The sequence below is a fragment of the Blastomyces dermatitidis genome, assembly GCF_000003525.1.
Source record: "Blastomyces dermatitidis ER-3 genomic scaffold supercont1.5, whole genome shotgun sequence".
Classification (NCBI taxonomy): Eukaryota; Fungi; Ascomycota; class Eurotiomycetes; order Onygenales; family Ajellomycetaceae; genus Blastomyces; species Blastomyces dermatitidis.
This window is the reverse complement of record NW_025544778.1, coordinates 5490721-5511012: the sequence shown is the minus strand read 5'-3', so window position 1 is coordinate 5511012 and position 20292 is coordinate 5490721. Positions and strand designations below refer to the sequence as shown.

The 20292-nt window shown below is 39.4% G+C and overlaps 5 protein-coding genes across 5 annotated transcripts; 3 read left to right on the top strand and 2 right to left on the bottom strand.

The window, feature by feature from the left end:
• Window positions 1-10898: 10898 nt before the first annotated feature.
• Window positions 10899-12089, bottom strand: BDCG_05657 (ubiquitin fusion degradation protein Ufd1; the record flags this gene model as incomplete). The annotated part of the gene is made up of 2 exons (XM_045421344.1): window positions 10899-11798; window positions 11889-12089. 2 exons carry the CDS (start codon window positions 12087-12089, stop codon window positions 10899-10901), a joined length of 1101 nt encoding a protein of 366 aa, XP_045277250.1.
• A 517-nt stretch (window positions 12090-12606) lies between these two features.
• Window positions 12607-16152, bottom strand: BDCG_05655 (RuvB-like helicase 2). Its single transcript, XM_045421342.1, has 3 exons — window positions 16005-16152; window positions 15493-15939; window positions 12607-15426 (listed from the first exon to the last, which is right to left on the bottom strand). The coding sequence occupies exons 1-3, from the start codon at window positions 16011-16013 to the stop codon at window positions 14476-14478; spliced, it is 1407 nt and encodes a 468-aa protein (XP_045277248.1). The 5' UTR covers window positions 16014-16152; the 3' UTR covers window positions 12607-14475.
• Window positions 12638-15320, top strand: BDCG_05656 (uncharacterized protein). Its single transcript, XM_045421343.1, has one exon. It carries the CDS (start codon window positions 12826-12828, stop codon window positions 14209-14211), a length of 1386 nt encoding a protein of 461 aa, XP_045277249.1. The 5' UTR covers window positions 12638-12825; the 3' UTR covers window positions 14212-15320.
• A 493-nt stretch (window positions 16153-16645) lies between the features above and the next one.
• BDCG_05654 (uncharacterized protein) lies at window positions 16646-18250 on the top strand (the record flags this gene model as incomplete). The annotated part of the gene is made up of 1 exon (XM_045421341.1): window positions 16646-18250. The coding sequence occupies one exon, from the start codon at window positions 16646-16648 to the stop codon at window positions 18248-18250; it is 1605 nt and encodes a 534-aa protein (XP_045277247.1).
• A 753-nt stretch (window positions 18251-19003) lies between these two features.
• Window positions 19004-19685, top strand: BDCG_05653 (uncharacterized protein; the record flags this gene model as incomplete). Its single annotated transcript, XM_045421340.1, has 2 exons — window positions 19004-19096; window positions 19191-19685. 2 exons carry the CDS (start codon window positions 19004-19006, stop codon window positions 19683-19685), a joined length of 588 nt encoding a protein of 195 aa, XP_045277246.1.
• Between the last annotated feature and the right edge of the window lie 607 nt (window positions 19686-20292).

The following is a 20292-nucleotide window of genomic DNA, read 5'->3' as shown; positions in this document are numbered from 1 at the left end:
GTTGAGACCAGATTCTCATGTTTTGCTATTTGAATATCATGAACAACTGAGAGAACAGTGTCAATTACAGAACACTGTTTTCTATCTCTCATTTATTCACTGAATAAAAGAGAATCATCTATAGAGCTTATAAAAGATAGTTGAGTAGCTATTATCTTTTCTAAAACCTTTTCTAAACAGTTCAATAGAGATATTACTCTATATGACTTAGGAATTGAAGTTTTTCTATTAGGTTTTGTAAGAATCACTCCAGTGACTTCTCTTCAGCATTCAGAATGATATTCATTTTTCAAGAGATTGAAAAAGAGCTCAAAATATTCATTCTTTAAGTAGGAATATGTATTTTGAATAATCAAGTGATTAATTGAATCAGGACCTGCAGCAGTTTTAACAGAACTTGAGAAGATAGCTGACTCTAATTCATCTTGTGTAAGATCAGGCCATTCTCAGTCATTTTTATCAATGTAGTTGAGAAGTGATATATTCTCTTTCTCTGAATCTGAATCTGAGTCTGATGAGTTCTGAAAGAGAATTCTCATGAAAGCTTGACATTTTTTCTCAAAAGAGTTTGCTGTATATGATTCATTCTGAAACTCATATTCTAAGACTGAAAGTTTTGCTACACTTCTTGTTTTAGTATAGTTAAAAGCTTTAAAAATTTCCTTCTCTTGTGCTTCTTCAAGAAATTTATTCCAGCAGTCTGTTTTAGCTCTTTTGATATCTGAAAAATATTCATTTCTGACAGCTTTGAACTCTTCATCAGATATTACATCATTTTTCCAATCTCTTCTAACAGTAGCTAATTCTTTCCTTTTAGATGAGATATTCTCATTTCATCAAGGTTTTGAATACTCAGAAGATTTTCTTTTTAAAATATTATCTCTAACACTTGTTAGAATAATAGATGTAATAAGCTTCACTCTATTCTTAAGCATTTCATTTGAGATATCTTGACCAGAATTTCAATATAGCTCATTCTGTCTTTCAGATTTTAGCAGTTTTATGCTTTCTTCAACTGCTTTTCAATCAGCTTTTTCAAAGTTATACTGATTAGAGAGAAGAGGATTTTCACTCATTTGTTTTTCACTCAGTTCAATATCAAATTGAATAATCTCATGATCTGATTCTGATATCTCATTTGAATCAATAAACCAGTTTATAAGTCTTCTTTTCATTAGATTTTATGACATGAAGGTTAGATCTATAATAGACTTCTGTTTCATACCTTTTCTAAAGAATGTTTGTTGATCAGACTTATTAACCAAATCTATTGAATGCTCAAAGGTCTATTCAATCAGATTATCAGCTCTTACTGCTCTCTTGCATTCTGAATTTCATCAGAGATGATGTGCATTGAAATCTCCTGCAATTATAGAGTTTCTTGATGAAGTTATGTTCAGAAATCCTCTATCAATTGTTCAGATATTGTTATTTTTCTTCAATGACTTTTCATTATAGATATTTATGAGCTGTATAGTATCAAACTCATTTTCTTTATCTATAATATCACTCATCAGAATATCAGGGTCAGACATGATATCAAATCTTAGATTAAATTAATATCTTGATCTCTTTCTTTCATAGATCACTACTCTTGACTTTATCTCAGACTTTTGAGGTAAAAAGCAGTAGTAGCTTGAATGAGAAATAACATATTTTTACTCAGCATCAAAATTCGGCTCCTGAAGCAGTATAAAATCTACTTTTTATTCAAATACAATTTGAAGACAAGAATAAATACAATTTGAGTTTCTATCCACATTATTTTGAATAAATGTGATTTTTGAAGAGTTTTTAAACTTTTTTTGTTGTTTTTATTGTATATTCATACTAAAAGAGAGTAGAGTAGAATCTAATCACTATCATCAGATAGTAGATTATAACTGTTCTGAAAAGTAGAAATCTCAATTACTTACATTATATCTAGTTTATCACCAGAGTCATTTCTCAATTCTCTAATCTTAACAGAAGTTTAAGGATTCAAGTTCTGTTTATATTTAGCTGAAGAGTTGGAGTTTGAAGACTTAGATAGTTGAGAGTTTCTTCTTTTTGAGCTTGCAGTTATGAGTTTACTGACTTGACTCTTCTCTTCAGTTCTAGATTGACTTTGAGCTTCATCTTTTCTTCAGTTCTTTTGAGTTCTAGGAGTAAACATACATTCTTTTGAGCTAGATGCATGTTTTTCTTTGCAATTAGAGCACTTAAGCAGAGTATGTTGACAAATTTCACCTCTTTTTGAGCATATTTCACATTTATGCTCACTAGTTTTGTGATCTCTGGCACAGAATGCATATTTTAAGTCTCTAAAACATGAGATTGCAAAGTGTTCATATCTTTGACAGTTTGAACACTGTGTTTAAGCTTTGAGGTTCATTCTTGAGTCTTTGTATTCATGAACTCTCATTTTCAAACCTGCTACTCTTACTTCAGAGATCTTTTACTGTTCAAGTGTTTTTATATATACTAGAACAGAGGCATTTCTCCTGCTTTGTCTGAACTCAATTGAATTTAGTCATACAGGCTTCTTTCTCAGTTGAATAGAGTTGTATTCTTTCAATTTATTTTTGAGAAGTAGCATTCCTTCTTCACAGTCAAAAATTTCAACTGAAATATCATGAAGAATGAATTTGCTTCACTTTTCATCTCTTTTAGATAGAATTATTGTGTTTAACAAAGATTCTACTGCTGACTTCCAGAGATTCTCATTCTGAATAAGGAATTCAGCGCTGAATTCAGGCATTGTAGTCAGAAAGATGAAGTTTTCAAAGAATGATGATTCAATTGAAGCTATAACTGGTTTTTGAACTTCAATATCAGTCATCAACTGAGAAAAGAACTGCTGGTTAATTTCATTTCTGATTCTGAAAATGAGATTTGAGTTTAGCTTGTTTCTTTGCAGAATGTCCTGGTTTGAGACTTTGAGAATAAGTCTTCTATTTCTGGAGATTTGAAAGTTTTTCTCTTTTTGCATTTTCTTTTTCACTTTTCTATGAATAGAGGCATGAGCAGTATTCTTCTAAGTTTTCTCAGGATTTTGAGCAGATTTTGAGACAGCAGATTTAGAGACAGCAGGTTTAGAGGCAGCAGATTCAGCTGCTTGAGCATATGTTTTCTTCTGATTTAAAAAAGAAGAAGAAGAAGAAGTAGAAAAGAAAGAAGAGCAAACTAAAGAGTCAGTGATTGTATTAGAAATTTTCAAAGTTTTTTGAACTGTGTTTGAAATTCCAAGTTTGAACTTGATCACTTTCTGTAGTTGTCTAGCCTGAGCATGAAGAATTAACAGAACTTCTTCATTTATCTCACTCAGACACTGCTTTTCAAGAATTTTACTTGCTTTTTCAAGTTCCTGTATTTCAAGAACTTGTTATTTCTCAATCTCTTCTTTCTTTCTTCTCTTCAGAATTTCAATCTCAGGAATAGTATTTGAGAAAGCATCTTTCTCCACATCAACTGAGTGTACTTTTGAACTCATTGTTCTTACTCAATGAAAAGTTGGTCAGACTAATTCAATTGAGATATTTATTAAACTCTTTTTGAATTGAAAAGTTGGTCAGACTGTTTCAATTAAGAGGTTTCTAAGTCTGTTTTCAATTGAAAAGTTGATCAGACTATTTCAAAAGAAGAATCGCAGACTTTTGTGTATAAAACACCTGATTTTTTTCACACTAGTTCAGTAACTAGGTTAGATTTTTGAAGAGAATCTAATAAACTAAAATTGATTTTTAAGATAAATCAATAAAATCTTTACAATCTCTTTCTTGAGATACAATGAGGAAAAGTATGATATCAATTGATAGTAAATCAGATGAGATGATATGACAGTTTTTGAGAGAAAAACTGACAAAAAATAAATCAATTTTTTGAAGAGAAATTGATTAAAACTATTCAATTTTATTCTAAATTATTCAATTCTTCTCACACAACAGGTGTGCAACTCAAATCAGTTAATAAAGAGTGTAAAAAAGAATTAAGTATTAATGAAAGCTCTTCAGCCACTGAAAAAGTAATTCTTACTTAAAAGAATATGAAATTATGATAGAAAATAACTCTGTTTTTAATTCTTTGTAAGAATATTGTGTAAAACCCAGAGAAAAACACCTTACTTTTTTAAGAGAAGTAAAAAACTATTTCTAAAATCTTTTTTTTGCATTAACTGCTGCAGAAGAATGAGATAGAAACTGCTAAGATATGCACTACTGTATACCTTCTATCAAGACTTTCCCTCTTCAGAGTCTTGATATTATAGAGAATATAAGTCTGTTTCTATATGATAATATAAATATTGTCAGCAGGATGTAGAGGAACTGGTTATTTATATCTCAAAATAGAAGACTTTGTCAATGATTATATCAATATAGAGTTAATTCTCAAATTCAATAGAAATCTAGTGTTGCTGTTCTCAATCCCTTGCAGAATCTATTGAATATTGAGGTATTAAAACTAGATTTAATATATCTCACTGTGCAGGGATCAAAGGCTCAGTCAGACCTTGAGATATACTGATTTTATAGTTGTCATGTCTGCCGATTATGTATTGAGTACAGTTGCTGAGGTATCTTTTTGTACTTTTCTGTCAGGGATGGGCCAGATTGAGAGGGATGATACGAGGGCGAGACTTGGCGTTGATGTCCAGATACACTGAAGACAGACCGCGGAGGTTGCACTTCAGAAGTGGCCGTTGGTTATGTGCTTGATATTATCGCCGAGGTATCTTTTTGTATTTTTCTGCCGGGAATGGGCCAGATTAGGAAGGGCGGTACAACGGTGGGACTTGGCGTTGGTGTTTTGGAACATCAAAGATAGACAGGGTTTTCGCGGAGATCGCTCCTCAGATATCTCCACAACTACAGATCGGGGATCTTCCAAAATTGAGAAGATTGGTGCATATGGCTAGGTCTCTTCACCTTACAATTTGTATGGCACTTTGGCCCGGGGTTGTGGTGTGGTAGGGGAGAACGGGGGATACTCCCACACAGGAGTTTCGAACAACGTCCGGTTCACGTTTGGCTGGATAACTCCACCACCACACAGGGTATGCGGTCGGCGATGGGGTCAGAATGCTCGTATGATCGAGGGCTTTTCAATGGATCTATCGGCGGGTTCTTATTCGAAAAATTGAGCGAGTTCGTGGTGGAGTGGTTGTTCTCATATCAGTTGATGATCTTTTCATGATTATAAGAAAAGAATGAGAAGAAATGAAGAAATCAGATAAATATCACACTTCAATAAGTGATGAGACTGTAGCTGATTATATGATAATACACTGTAGATAGTGAATGTAATGCAGTAAAGAGCAGTCTTAAAGCAGCAGACTTGCACATAAATCAGATCACAGAAGAAAAAGAAATTCAGAGTTGAATTTAACTGTTTATATCAGTTCAATTATAAAGATTATAGAGAATAAACTATCTGAAACATCTGTAGATATGTGAGATCAAGTCATCTGAATCTCTGAGAATGCTCAGAGATTGAGTGAGATTAGTTTTAATAAGCTGTTCACTGTAGTGATCTGAGCGGGCGAAGAGAGATAGTATAATGTGTGAGATAGAATTATAAAAGATGAAAGCTGCTGAATCTAGTCACTGAATACTGTATTATATAGAGATCATGTAAGAGTAGTGACTAGCAGATAAAGAAAAAGTGTAAGAAAAGAAAAGAAATAATGAATTGATTATCAATTATAAGAGTTTACTGTAAAAGATAAATGTTATCATACACATCTCATTCATTTTCATACATTATATGTTTAATCTATTTTCAATGTCATGTCACCTGAAAAACATTAAAAATAAAGAAAATCTTAAAACTCAAGATCTGTAAGAGATTTAAGAGCTGTAAGCTGCTCTTGTAATAACACTGTACATGTCTCTGATTTCTCTACTGCTCTGTGTATGATATTAATGTCATTTATTGCAAGATTGACTGAAATGTTAATATAGAAATGTGTATATGTATATGTAGAAAAATTGAAGAAGAGCACAGAACCTGCAGAATTAGAAGTCAGAGCAGAGAAGATAAAGATAGAAGAAATGAAAGAAGAAGGCATAGAACTGAATAAATGATAGAAGTCATCTGAGATTAAACACTTATAACTCAGTGTATATACAATCTTCTCTGCAGAGAAGAAAGAGAAAGTAATAGAAGAAGCTTAAGAGTGAAAGAGAATAGTCTCAGCTGTGTTATCATCTTTGATTAAAATGATCTCTGACACTGAAGCAACTAAGAACTATTATTAGTGTATGAAACTGTAAAAGCAGAGATAACAATTACTGAATGAACATCTGCTAGTCTTAGAATTGTATATATAATTAAAACACACATGAGGCTTCTCAGAAAGAGAGAGAGAGACATGAAGAAATACAGAAAACAGAATACAGTGTGCAAACAGCTCATTCTTATAATAATATTTCAGACAAGATGTATGAGTCTCACATCTGTGAATGTAAAAGAGTATGACATCTGTATTTCTGTTTCTGAAAACACAGATATCTTTTACCTGCACTATAAAGTCAGATAATAGATATCAGAGAATAGATTGATACAGATCTATTATTCTAAAGAAATTCATTAGAGTGAATATCTCTATAATATTGAACTTTACAGTTGTAAAAAGCTTCTTAATATCTGTGAATGTCATGACTTCATGCACAGTAAAACTCATAATAATTTCTTCTAAGAATAGAAAAATCAGCATCAGAAGAAAAAGATGAAAAATGAAAAAACTTATGATTTTAATACTGTTGAGAGAGAGAATGATTCTCTGATATGAATGAATAATTGTCTTATCATAAATATTTAAAACAAATATAATACTCAGTGTCTGTGACTGAGCTTTAGATAGTTATATTATATGCAGTCTTCATACAATAAATTATTCTAGAAGTTGACAGAAAGAACAGAAGTGTATACACTGATAAACATAATTTATTAAGTCTATATAACATCTTCTTGAAACAGAGAGAGCTGATAATGAAAGCAGAAATAATAAAATCAGAGAGAGTGAAAGTAGTAGAAGTGAGAGTCACAGAAACAGAAGTAGTGAGAGTGAGAAAATCAGACACAGAGGCAGATGTAGAAGATTGAAGAGAAGCAGCAGAGAAAGAAATAGAAGAGACAGAGAGAGATGTAGAAGACTCAGTTACATATAACACAGATAATTTCTTCATTATCATATTCTTCAAGTTCTCAATCAATGATTTAACACTGAGTTCACTATTATCAGTGAATGCAGATCTGTCAATATGTGAAGATTTTATACAAATAAAAACAATATATCAGTATCTGTGTTTATGCAAAATTATGTCAGAAAACATAATCAGAAACCTGCTGAGAAGGAAAAGATTGAGAGTGTATAAGAAGATAAAGAAGATGTGTTATTCATAATAGTATGTTCTGATAATTATTAGAAGATAAACAAGTTCTGATCATGTATATTTCATAACATGTTATACTTACTGCTAACAAACTGTCTGATATGAGTACTACAATGATGCTTGTTATGAAAACAAAGAGTCATCATCAGAAATACATACAATGTAATAGATGAATAGATGAAAAGAGTTGAATAGAAGAAGAGATAGAAATCTTGAATAAGATAGTAATATTCAATGATAATGATGATGAAGAAGATAATTGAAGAATAAGAAAAGTTAGTGAATGAGTGATGTAATATAGTGAAAGTTTCTTTGTAAGAATATATACAGAATACTAGCTGAATCAGAAATAGATTACACAATTGTGAAACACTAGTAATGAGCTAATTCACATGAAGCTAGAGTGTATGACATGATCACATGAGTGTGACTGAATCTGATGAGAGAGAATGTAATTCAGAAGAATATATAACTATCAGATAATAACACAGCTGCTTCTGAACTAGTATACAAATGTAAAGAGAGTCATAGCAGTCACTAATTAATTTAGTGTATAATATTACAATATATAGGAAGCCGGCGTACGCCTGTAATCGTACGCTGGCTTAAGCAACCTTTGAATCACAGAATCAGAGTGTATATATTTGAGAATGAAGCAGTTGAAATCTGTGAAGTGTAATGAAATAGTCTATTTAATTGATCGGGCGCAGCCCGCCACATATAGTAAGCTCTTAATTAAGAGAAAAGATATTACAAGTATAACAGAGTAATAAAGTTGCTAGATTCTTTAAATTTATTATTAATACAGTTCTTTTCCTCAGTAAAGATGTAGATTATATATAAGAAAATAATCATCTCTGAAGCTGTTAAAAAGAATGAGTAGACTTATAAAAAAATATCAAGTTATAACACACTATTCTTAAGAAATAGAAGAAGACAGATATTATGAAGAAGAGAATGAAGTGAAAGACAGCTTATCAGATAGTAAAGTAGTAAAAAGATATAAATAAGACTGTAACAGCTGCTCAACAGCAGATTAAAAAGAAGCTTAGAGATATAAAAAAGACTTAAAAGTAAAAAAAGAAGAAAGAATGAGCTGCTATACAGTAGTAATTACAGTGAAATAAGAAAAAGATTAAAGAATTCAAAAATTATCTTTTTAATTAGAAAAGTAGATTCTTGATTTTATAAAGAGTAATTAAATCACAATTTCTTTAACAGTGAATACTTATAAATTCACTGTTAAAGAAATCTGATAATATTACAATCTTTACTGATTTAATAACTGCTTACTCACTGAATCTGTCTTTATTTAAGATTTCATATTCTGAGTGAGTTATTAAGCTTAATAAACATCTATAGAATTAACTGTATATTTTTATGTATAATTTTCTATATATATTTTTATTATATAATATATCATCTTAAAATCTAATTGTGTTATTAAGATATTAATGAAAATATTTCATTATTATGATAGTGAAATGACAGGTGTTGAGTGCAAGCAGGTGTTAAATGATTAATCACATTAGTTATCTGCTGATTATGTATTAAATAAGTTACTATTACTGAGATATCTTTTTATATCTTTCTGCTAAAGATGAGTCTAGACTGGCCGCTAGAATCATGAATTTCATGTTTGATTCTATTTGATCTGATCTCATACATTTCTTAATATGAATCCCGCTGGGACTGACTATCAAAAAAGCATGCAAAGTGACTATATATCAGATTTTAAAATGAGATCATGACTTGAAAAAAATGAGAAAGTGATCTCATTTGATTTCATTTAGTTTCATTCTTGACATAAAGTTACTATTTTTAGACATTTTAAGGTTTTTTTTAGACTATTTTTAATTTTTTAAAAAGTAATGCTTTTTGATAACACTTAAATGAGATTTAAAGTCATTTAAAGCAATAAAAATAATTTAAATTGAGAAGTGAAAATCATGATCTCATTTGGAAAATGTGACAAGAGTAGACAGTAAGTCTCACTGAGACAGTATGAGACTACTATCTAATGTTAAAACTGTGTAATGAGATCAGTTGAATTGATAATGAGACTATCAAAAAATCTGATCCTGGTCTCAGACACGGTCACACGGTCAGTCTAGATGAGCCAGATTGAGAAGAGTGATATATGAGTGATACTTGACATTGATATCTTGAAACATCAAAGACAGACAGGGTTTTCACAGAGATTGCACTTCAGATGTATTCATTGATTATGTGCTTAATACTATTGCTGAGGTATCTTTTTGTATCTTTCTGCTGGAGATGGGCCAGATTGGAAAGAGTGGTACATGTGTGAGACTTGGCATTGATGTTTTGGAACATCAAAGATAGACAGGGTTTTCATGGAGATTGCTCTTCAGATATCTCCACAATTACAGATTGAGAATCTTGCAAAATCAAGAAGATTGATACATATGACTAGGTCTCTTCACCTTACAATTTGTATGGCAATTTGACCTGGGGTTGTGGTGTGGTAGGAGTGAACAGGCACAGGAGTTTCAAACAACATCTGGTTCATGTTTGGCTGGATAACTCCACCACCACACGGGGTATGCGGTCAGCGATGGGGTCAAAATGCTCGTATGATCAGGGGCTTTTCAATGGATCTATCGGCGGGTTCTTATTCGAAAAATTGAGCGAGTTCGTGGTGGAGCGGTTGATGTCTGTTCTATAGTTAAGTCAGAAGGTTTTGAAGTGAAATTGCTGCATTTGAGAATTGCAAAATTCTGTTGAATGTTTCTCTCTCTATGAATCTGTACAGAGTAGAGGATGAGATTTGAGACCAACAAGGCGCTTACATAGTATTCTCAAGTATAGTATGCAGTGTAAGAAGTTTATGTTATGTGCTAATTATTTATATAAATATATGAGATTTGCACCAGCGCCTTCTTTATGACCACTAGAATTCCATGAAGTATCACAGGAAGAATTGAAGCAAGAGCAGCTGTAGCCAATTAGCATAACACGAAAACAAAAAATAGAGAGGAGAGGAGAAAGAACAACCCAAGAAGGATCATGATGGAGGAAGAGGTCTTGGGATGGGTATTTAAAGAATGGCAGAACTAGTACAAGGTTCGATTCTCATCTGATATAACACACCCCACTCCGAGAACCCCTCGGTGTAAACCAGAGGTTACCATTCTAGGGAGGGTTCTATATGCCTTCGATAGTGGCTATGAGTAAACAGGAACTAATCTTGTAGAACCCTCATCACCGGGTAAGTTATAACAACATTATCCGTGAATATATGTATATTCCACTAGGCATTTAAAATAACAATTATCATGCGAGGTGGCACAGGGTTTAAATAGGAACATCCACCAATGAATCCATCTGAATCATTCGGTCAGACAGTTACATTTAACTACGGGCTGATTGACTGCGGGAATCTCGAACCGGTTCCAAGCATTTCCATTTCCAATAACTACAACTCTTCATAAAAGAAAAATAATAAAACTCGTTTTTGGTCCATTACCTCGCGTAGCCGTGTTAAATAAACAAGAAAGCCAACTATATCTGATTGTTGGATCTACTTGACCCAAGCGTTCGACCAGGGCCCCGTCCTTTATGATCGTTACTCGGTTGTCCCTTGCTCTCATTATCGCTGCCAGACGCAGGAGTAGTTGTTCCTTCAGCACCAGCTCCTCTTTTTTTGGGACCTCCACGCAAGGTTTGACCGACCCCCTTATATTTCGGCTGGGCATCCCCTATTTGCTCCTTGTCGACTCGCTTCTTCACCGGTTTGAGAGCATATCCAAAAAACAGCTTACCTGACTGTAAGCGGAGTGGTTGGGGCCCGTTGGTCTTTGGATTCGGCAGCGGGAGTTGTGGAGCATTAGAAGATGTGCCTGACACTGGAGTGGATGCTTTTGGAGTTGGCCCTTTGCTGCCCTTCTTAGAATTTAGTCGTTGCCCCCCGAGAAGGAAGTTGGAAGATACAGCCTTTTCTCCCTTCGCTGCATCCATTGACTCAGGGGCAATGGCGGAATAATTTATTGCCTGCGCCATTGTGCCCTGAGAATGCAGCATGCCGCCAGCCGGAAGACCGCTACCAACTGCACTCTGCGGTGTGCTGGTGCCACTGACTCGTTTCGGTTCTTCGTATCCGATAGGCGTTGCAAAATCTACTTCGAGATCAGTTTCCAAAACTGATATGGCACTCTTTGAGTGTTGTGGTTTCGTTTCGAGTACCGCCATTTCATATATTTGCTCATTATACGAGAATGTGAAGATGTCCCCTTTGGAAAGGCAAGAGAAATTGCGGAAGGCATTTTCTAGAACGGCTTTGGGGTCACTAATATCGAGGAACGACGTTGATTGCGCTTGTAGTTTTATATATTGGCCTGGTGGAAGGTCTGTTGACTTTATTTGCAGGAGATCTCCGGGTTCAAGGAGTAGTGTTTGCATAATCTAGCAATTTGAAGAGTACGTAATTAGCAAGCTGCACAACATTCCGTATTTACCTTCCTAAAAGTTCAATCGGGCATACGCAGAGCATACCCAAAACGGCAGATAGATCTTTCCTTCTTCAGCAATGAACTCCAGAACTCCGGCATGTGTAGTCCGGTCTCTCACTCGATTATGAAGCTCGAATAGCATAGGATATGTGATGTGAAGCCGTGTGAGCTTGTCTAGGGCACTTGGTGGCATGATAACCTTTCCACCGTGGTTGACGTTTTCTCGTTCTGGACCAGGGAGCATGGCTACAGGATAGCATCTATAAAATTCGTCAAACCTCCTGGACGTGTGTCCTGGATGTCGCATCATAGACGGGTGTAGGACTCCGTCCATGGGATCCTCCCCCGAGTAAAAGCTCCCTGGAAACTGTTGGGGTTGGAAGTTAGCTCCTTGGGGACGTAAGCTGGTTTTAGATACGCGAGACAAAAAGCCTACCATAGATGCTAAGACAAGTATCGGCGGCCCGTTAACGGCAGATGAACAGGAATAGCTGTATTTTCATACGTTGGCTGGGGACACAGCCTTAGGGCAAGGAAGGCTGCAGCTGAAATCAGTAAGCTGGATAGTCGTTCAACCCGAAGGATATCGAATAGCAGGAGAATGAATATAATAAAATTTTAACATAGATAGAAGAGGATCTCGTTCAAAATACCGGCAGGAATTTGCAGTCATTCGGTTGGCGTCGACGACGTTATACAAGAAGGCAGCTCTGACTGACTAAGCACGGGAGCTTCACGCAAGAGCGGACCGCCAGCGGAAGTACGATATTCCGGCCGGCAGCCACCACCCCCCGTCATTACAGAGGTCTGGAAACGTGTATGTACTTGGAAGCACGGGAAGGTCCCTATCGTCAGATGTCTAGAATAATATCCATTATATTGGGCCACAAAGCGTGGCTGGCCTAGTCTTTTGACGCCCCGAGCCACGAATTTTACCTTCATTCCTACTTCTATTGGTTATTCGACTGGCAACGCCCGCAATGGCAGCATCGATTCCTGGTAGACCAAAGCGCACTGGAGAAGACTTTGCTCGCATACACCATAATGACACAGATTCCGATACGAACGGGCCTACTTCATCCAAAAGAGTTCGATTTGATGTCCGAAATCCATCCGCTTTAGCTCCAGACGCCTTGGAGGAGGACGCGGTGCTGGACGCTGACGAAATTGGTCATCGAGGACGGCGAGTGCGGCGAAACGCAGTCAACATCGAGGGCTACGATTCTGACAGCGAAAATGAGGGGTTTGATGCGCGCATAGAAGCTAAAGCTAGAGCTAATGTGAAAAATTCCCCCAGAGACACAGATGATATGTTCGCAGAGTTGGAAGACGATTTTGCCGCTGATGACGCAGACGACGCTACACCTCCGGGTAAAAAGAAGCAAGTTCGGTTTCTACAGGATGATGAGATTGAGGGACAGGTTTATGATTCTCGTGCTGGAGGCACGGTTACTCTGGATCTACATGGCGGCGGTAAAGGGAAACAAGTGGCGCGAGCCGAGGAAGAAGATAGTGAGAGCGATGTCGACGAACGAGAGAGAGCGAGGGTCGGTCCAGATGTGGACAAAGAACTTGGAGCTGGGGGAAAGAAGACGCACGTTCCGCTATTAGATGCTTTCAATATGCGCGCGGAGCAGGAGGAAGGGCGCTTTGACGAGGCCGGAAACTTTGTTCGCAAAGCCACAGATCCAGACGCGATTCACGATTCTTGGCTGGAAGGGGTTTCGAGAAAAGACATGCGAAAAGCTAGGGAGGCTGCGGAGAAGAGGGAAGAGGAACGACGAAAGATTCAGCTTCAGCAGGACAGCATCCGCACAGCGGATATCTTGGACACCTTAATCAAAAATATGGAGCGGGGAGAGACTATCCTAGAGTCACTCGCAAGACTGGGGAAAAGTGTCAAAAACAAGCCGAAGTGGCGGAATAAAAATAAAAACCGACAGCGGAGTAACAAGAACGGCACGGAAGATGAGGAAATGGGCGAAGACAACCAAGATGAAACAGCCCGCAAGCGTGTGATCGAAGATATTACTGGAGCTGCAGACATCCTGCTCAGTCGTGGTCAGTCTGAAATATACGATGCGGAACGTGAGCTATTGTTGCGGCAATACAAGCGAGAAACAGGGGTGGATTGGGGAGACCAGACGCTCGCAAAAGGCGCTATTTCGGAATCAAAAATAGTGACGGATGCTCCGCCATTGTGGGAATATCGCTGGTCCGATTCCCGCGATGGAGGCGAGGCTCATGGTCCATATGATGGGGCAATGATGGAATCATGGTATGCGGCAGGATACTTTGGTGAAGGTGTTGAATTTCGGAAAGTTGACACGGCTGGAGAATGGAGCTCTGTCGCAAGTTTCACATGATAGCCTGGCTTATATCAATTCCATTTCAAAATTGTACTATTATATTAACGATTTGACAAGATAAGCCTTGTGTGTATAGTAATCGGAGTTGAATTTACCCAGCATGACTTAGCATCCACAACTGAATGATTTTATCCCGCCTTTCGGAAGTAGGTTGCACTGCGCCACCTTACTATACAAAGGAGTTTTTTGCTTCTCGCAGCCCGCAATCCCAAAGTCAACCATAAATCGCAATGAGAACAAATCGTTATAAGAGTCTAGTCCTTAAGAAATTTCCATGGCATCACCATTGGGATAGGAGAAGGTAACATTGCCTTCTTCACCAATAAGCCGCTTCTCAAACTCATTCACAAACTTGACACTTCGAAGTGGGTCAAGGAAAAGATGAAAACTTCGCTGTACATCTTCCAGACCGACCTCTTTGGATTTGCGCTTCTGACTTAGTAAGGTAGACGTGGCGATGATGTTGCTGGCATATCTCAAGCCAGATTCCTGGCCAATTTTCGTCAACAGGGCAAGTGCATCAGGGGTCAGATCAATCTCTTCCTCTTGGGCACGGATAGCTAATATTTGCTGGATATCCTCCTTGGTGTATGGTTGAGTGCTAACGATGACGACCCTGTCGAGGAAGTCCAGAGGTAACCCATGAGGGGACCTATACGAGGTGCCGCGTATTCTTGTATTTCCACGATTGCTCGCCATGATCACAATGGGTGCCAACTCGGCTTCTAGCGCTCGGTTGATGTAGGAAAAACACTCAATATCAAGCATGTGGACTTCGTCGATGAACAACACGCCGGGTATGATTTCCGCCTTGCCTTCTTCTTTCCATTCTCCAACTTTTGTATTGATTTGATCTCTCACTTCACTACGAATTTCGCCAGTGTCTCCTGAAAACAGTGCTAAAAAGCCTTGCGTTCTTGAATTTATGACGTCAATCTCATGGAGACTGACTGTGTGCACTATTTCCTTTCGGACTTGCAACTCTCCGTCCGGGCATTGGACAAACTTTGTATCCGCTCCCATCGCATCGTAGTCTCGAGAGCGGGCGTATGAGCGCCCAAGTTTGGTTATCTTGCCAGAAGCTTTATCAATTGAAATCACATCCCCAGCCACAACACGCTCCTTTGTCATGGAATCGATCATTTTTGTGCCCATATCGTAGATAGTCTCCATATCCGTGGTTTTTATCGTGAGTTTGCCTTGTTTGTTGCCCTATGTAAACAAAAGTTAGCTGTAGCTCCCAAAAATGGGGCCATGGTGCCGCGAGAAGGGACGTACGCCAGTCAAAGTCCGATCGATCTGGATTTCAACAACTTCGCCCTCTATTATCTCACTTTCCTCCTTTATTCTGACGCCGATAGATTTGCGGAATGCCTGTGTAAGTGCTTCCGTCTTTGACATTTCTAGTGAGAAGATCTCTGACGACGCAACCATGGTAAAAGGGACATCTGGCCCGAGAGATTGTGCCATACCCATAGCGATTGCAGTCTTTCCGGTGCTAGGGGGGCCGGAGATTAACACCGCGCGCCCTGCAATCTTTCCATCCTTTACCATCTGCAGAATGACTGCAGCCGCCTTCCGCGCCTTCTCTTGACCCACTAGGCCTTGTGAGGAATGTCGGGGCTCGAGCGTGTCTGCGTCAACGCCAAGGCCTCTAATATGGGAGTGTGCTGCAACCAAGTTGAAACCTCTGACTTCCTTGCTTTCCGCGATGGTAGATATAGCCTATGAAAGACGATGAGCTGCCAGTGGTTTCTAAGTGGATGGATTTGATAACTGAGAGAACTTACTGCAGCCATGATAGGCGAAGGAGCGTAGAAAAACCACTCAATTAACCCAGTATTTGCAGGATATTCGTCTGTAGTATTATGTTCAAAAGTCGGATATATCTCGCCTACCGGGGGTAGTTAGTGAGGATGTTAGATTCTTCTGTCGAATATGAACGAGCTGCATCAAACAACGGGAGCTAAGTTCAGCCTTGGCAAGGAACCAGCCACAGCGCGGGCAACGGACCAATATTAACCCGTGCCTGGCCTGGGAACAAAAAAACGACCCGTTTCCTTTGAATTTGCGCTCGGGAACTTACAATAGTTAATTGTTTGTTGACAGTCGCGAGCTTGAGGATTTCCGGCGAGCTGTTTCCGCGCTGGAGAAAATATATCGACTTTCATTATTACGCGGGTATGAGCGAAGTTAATCGGCGCGCCTAAATCGAGGTCCTCTGTTTTCTCTGGCGCTCTCATTTCTTTTCAAGTAGTTTACCAGTTAAGCTCCTAGGTACCCCAACGTGCTGTTGTCAAAGTGAGTGACTTTTATAGATATTATTGCACAGTTTGATGGCACTAGTTGCTTAATTAACAGGATCTTGTACAGTTCCTTGCCATTTTCTCTTTGAGCTCAAGCGAGCACAATACTTTCGCCGTATAACTCGATGGACAATCCCTGTGGTGAACCCAATCAGGATGCGCCGTCCAGGGATCCGCGCAAGTCGACCGACCCATTGACGTTTGATCCTGTCCGCGCGCTTGAAGAATTTGCCTCGCATGTAGCATCCATCGCGACTCTCTCTGGAGAGCGAGCAAGACTCATAAAGCGGTCACAAGCCGAGTCAACTGACCTACGCAAGGCGACTGATCGTACTTTTCAATATCCATCGGTTGCAAAACGCCTGAAAGCAGGCAAAGAGGAGCTTGATAATGAGCTTGCTAGAGTTGATGAAAAGCTTCATGTTCAGCGGACAATGCAAGCGGAACTTATCAAAGAACTAGCCGCCAATTTCAACTGCCGGCCTCAAGAGCCTCCAAGTCAGCTTGACCTGGAACATATGAAAAGGGATCTCCAGGAGACAAGGGCTGAGATGCGGCGTCTCAGGGATATACAAGTCAGCATTACAGCGACTCTAGATTCTCTGAAACGCTCGGCTCAAAGTAATGAAGACAAAATCGCCTACATTAAACGGTCGAAGAGCTCGGTAGAGACGGAGCTAACCAACCTCAGATCGGAACTATCCACCAGACAGGATCACTGGAATGCCATCGAATCTATGGTTACGAATCAAGCCAAGTCCATTGAACTAAGGGACCTGCAGCAACAGCAAACAGACTCCCATTTGAAATTACTTAGGGATGAACGCAAATCGGCAGAGCTGACTACAAAAGCTCACGAGGAAGATTTTTCTAAACGCCTTGACAACCTTGATCGCATGGTTATAGAGTACGGGAAGACATGCAAGGAGTTAAGTGAAAAAAAAGAGTCTCTGATGCGATCCCACTTCGAACGAATCACAAATGGAGCCCCTGCGGTCAGTGCCTCTGTCGAGGTGAGGAATCAGATTCAGAACCTTCGGCAAATTCAAGATGCCAAGGATGAAGCCATAGCAGATGAACTTGATAAATATGAATCGAGAATTGCTCGCTTAGAAGAGGTAGTAAGCAAATTAAAGCAAATGGGTGCACAAAACGAAACGAGCAGTCAAGCATTGGGTATTGGGACGCCTCATGTAAACGCCGAACTCGAACGGTTATGGCAAGCAATAAACGGGTTAAATCAACAGGTGGACAGTCGACTCCAGCGTGTTGAGAACCAGTCACGCGTGGTAGAGGCACATCAAATAGCCCTCCATTCGCTTGAAACACGCTATAACCATCTGTCCACTGAGCCAATTGTTCGGCAGATGGTGGTAGCGATGCAGGAAATGTACCCGCATGCTAGCACTGTGCAGCAGGAGATTCCAAATATCCACGAGAAAACAAACAAACTGGCATCCGAGCTCAACTCCGTACGTAACGATATTAGTACCGCAGAAAGTGCACGAAGAGCGTTAATCAACGACATGACTGCGGAAAGAGATCAAATGACGCAGGAAATCAGTTCTCTTAGGTCCAGGATCGATGAAATTGGAAGCGTGCGGTCGAAGGCTGACGAACTTGAGAAGGCTTTAACATCGAGAATGGACGAAGTGGAAAATGTTGTAGCTACCAACCTTGCGTCCGTGATGCTCAACTTTGACAAGCGAACATCGCCTCCAAAGTCATGACGCGATGCTAAGAGGTTGTGAAACTACCCAAATTTCCATAAGCGCAAAATTTTGTTGAGGTTGTGGAATTGGTACTAGGCGGTTCGAAGTTATCATTGATACCTCGAGGCCGATGGTCAGTCAGTCTGCGCTAGTTCCAAATTCCATAACATCTTACAATACTCATATCATTAGCTTTTTACCAAATCTCTAGGATGATATCCATGTCTACACTGGAATTATTATGATGCGGTCTGCGCGCTTTCACGAGGCTTTGGGTTCTCTGATGTGTTCAATGCAAATATCTAGCTTGTCACAGAACGTGCAGAAATCCAGATTTGTATTATCCAATCAGCTGTTCTCCCGCAAGTGAGGGAAGGTGCCCGGATTATACTTACACCTACGTCTGTGGTTGTCTGAAATTTCAGTGTCTTCCTTGCATATTGCAGTACTAGTGTCTAATGAGTACAGCGGGCAGCCGAAGGTTGTTCGCAATTATGAACCTGTCTTTGTTGCATTCACTGAATGAACACAAGTCATTAAGAATGTCTAGGATTGAATTAGTTCTTGGAAGCATCTCTATTCTCTTCCTACTTTGTCCGTGGACTATCCTCTTCATTCCCTTTTTACCTTAATCACAGTGATTTGCACGTTTGGGATTCGACGAAAATTCAACACTTGCATCTCAAATTCCGTTCCACGCGACAAACGATCAATTGTGACCATTATTCACCCGGTCTCCAGCCATCTATTCAGCTACATTCAGTCGGCACCATGGCCAGCCTCAAGCGAAGCAAAACGATGCCAGCGGATGGGCACACAGCCAAATTCCTCTACACAATCTTGAAGCAGCTCGATCTCAAATCGGTAAGCATGCTGTTTATTCGGCCCTTTGTTCGGCCCTCACTCCTATCTCCAATTACAAGCAATTACAAGCAGATTGCCTGACATCGTGTGCCAGATCGACTGGAACCTCGTGGCATCCCAACTAGAAATTTCAAACGGCCATGCAGCACGAATGCGATTTTCTAGGTTTCGCCAACATATGGAAGGAATCACCACAACTCACCGCACTCCGCGCCCCAAGAAACACAAATCCGACAAAGCGCAATTGAGAAAAGAGCAACAATTTAGCAAGGCCAAAATAGAAGCCACCGTAAAAACGGAGCAGGCAGTTAAACAAGAACTAGGACCAGAACCAGACATGGCTGCTCAGCCAGCCCACGCGAAGGTCTTGCCAATGGACATTATTGCGACGTCGTCCCCCTCAGAACAATTGCCCTACTTTGTGACAACGGTTGCGCCGGCCGATCTCGCCCTCCCCTTTGCGGCCAGTAACCCACCGATCAGGTTTCAAAGCCCACCATCAGCAGTCAGAGACTGGAGCCGAATCAATATGGAAAAGTGTGAGGACGCGACACACACCCTACTTAATGGATTTGTGAAACAGGAATAAGGCCGTGGCAAACAGTGGTGCTATGTGCGGATAGCTAGTGCATCCTTGGGGCAATGGAGACAGGATGGTTATGGTCGTGTGCGTTTACTCGGGGATTGTGGGAGATAGAAACCAGGTGATGTCAAAATTGCGCATGTGGTTCTATGCTGCAGGAGCTCCTCTCCCTTCTCCCTTCGTTGTATCGACTGGCATTTTATTTCCCTGTTGTATTGCCAAGCGCGCATCCTCGCCTCGGACACTCAAACACGCCCTGCAGACTTCCAATTTATCCTCCAGCCTGCCCTCCTTGGCATTTGGCCTTTTGAACATGGGGCAAATTTCTTTTAGATTTTGTCTCTGACCAGTACGCCTTCGTTCCTTGTTTTACCTTGCTTTTCCTTTCTTTTTTCCCCCTGTCTCTTGTAAGGAGGGATAAGTACTCAGCGTCTTCCGAATCGAGTCGACTGTAAGCTCACCGTGGCAAGTCGGGAGGTTATTAGTACTGTACGTAAAACTGCTGGGTAACCTGGCTTCGACTTCGGATGACAATCTATTTTTTGATCCTCTCTCAGCATCCAGTCCGAAAGTGTACACATCATAAAGCAGTCTATCTCTTATACCCCTGAAG

Bases quoted from the DNA above. Each gene is read 5' to 3' on its own strand.
- BDCG_05656 (XM_045421343.1), top strand. From the start codon at position 12,826: ATGGCAGCATCGATTCCTGGTAGACCAAAGCGCACTGGAGAAGACTTT.
- BDCG_05655 (XM_045421342.1), bottom strand. The intron at 15,427-15,492 runs GTACGTCCCTTC...TTGTTTACATAG, and splicing joins TCGATCGGACTTTGACTGGC to GGCAACAAACAAGGCAAACT.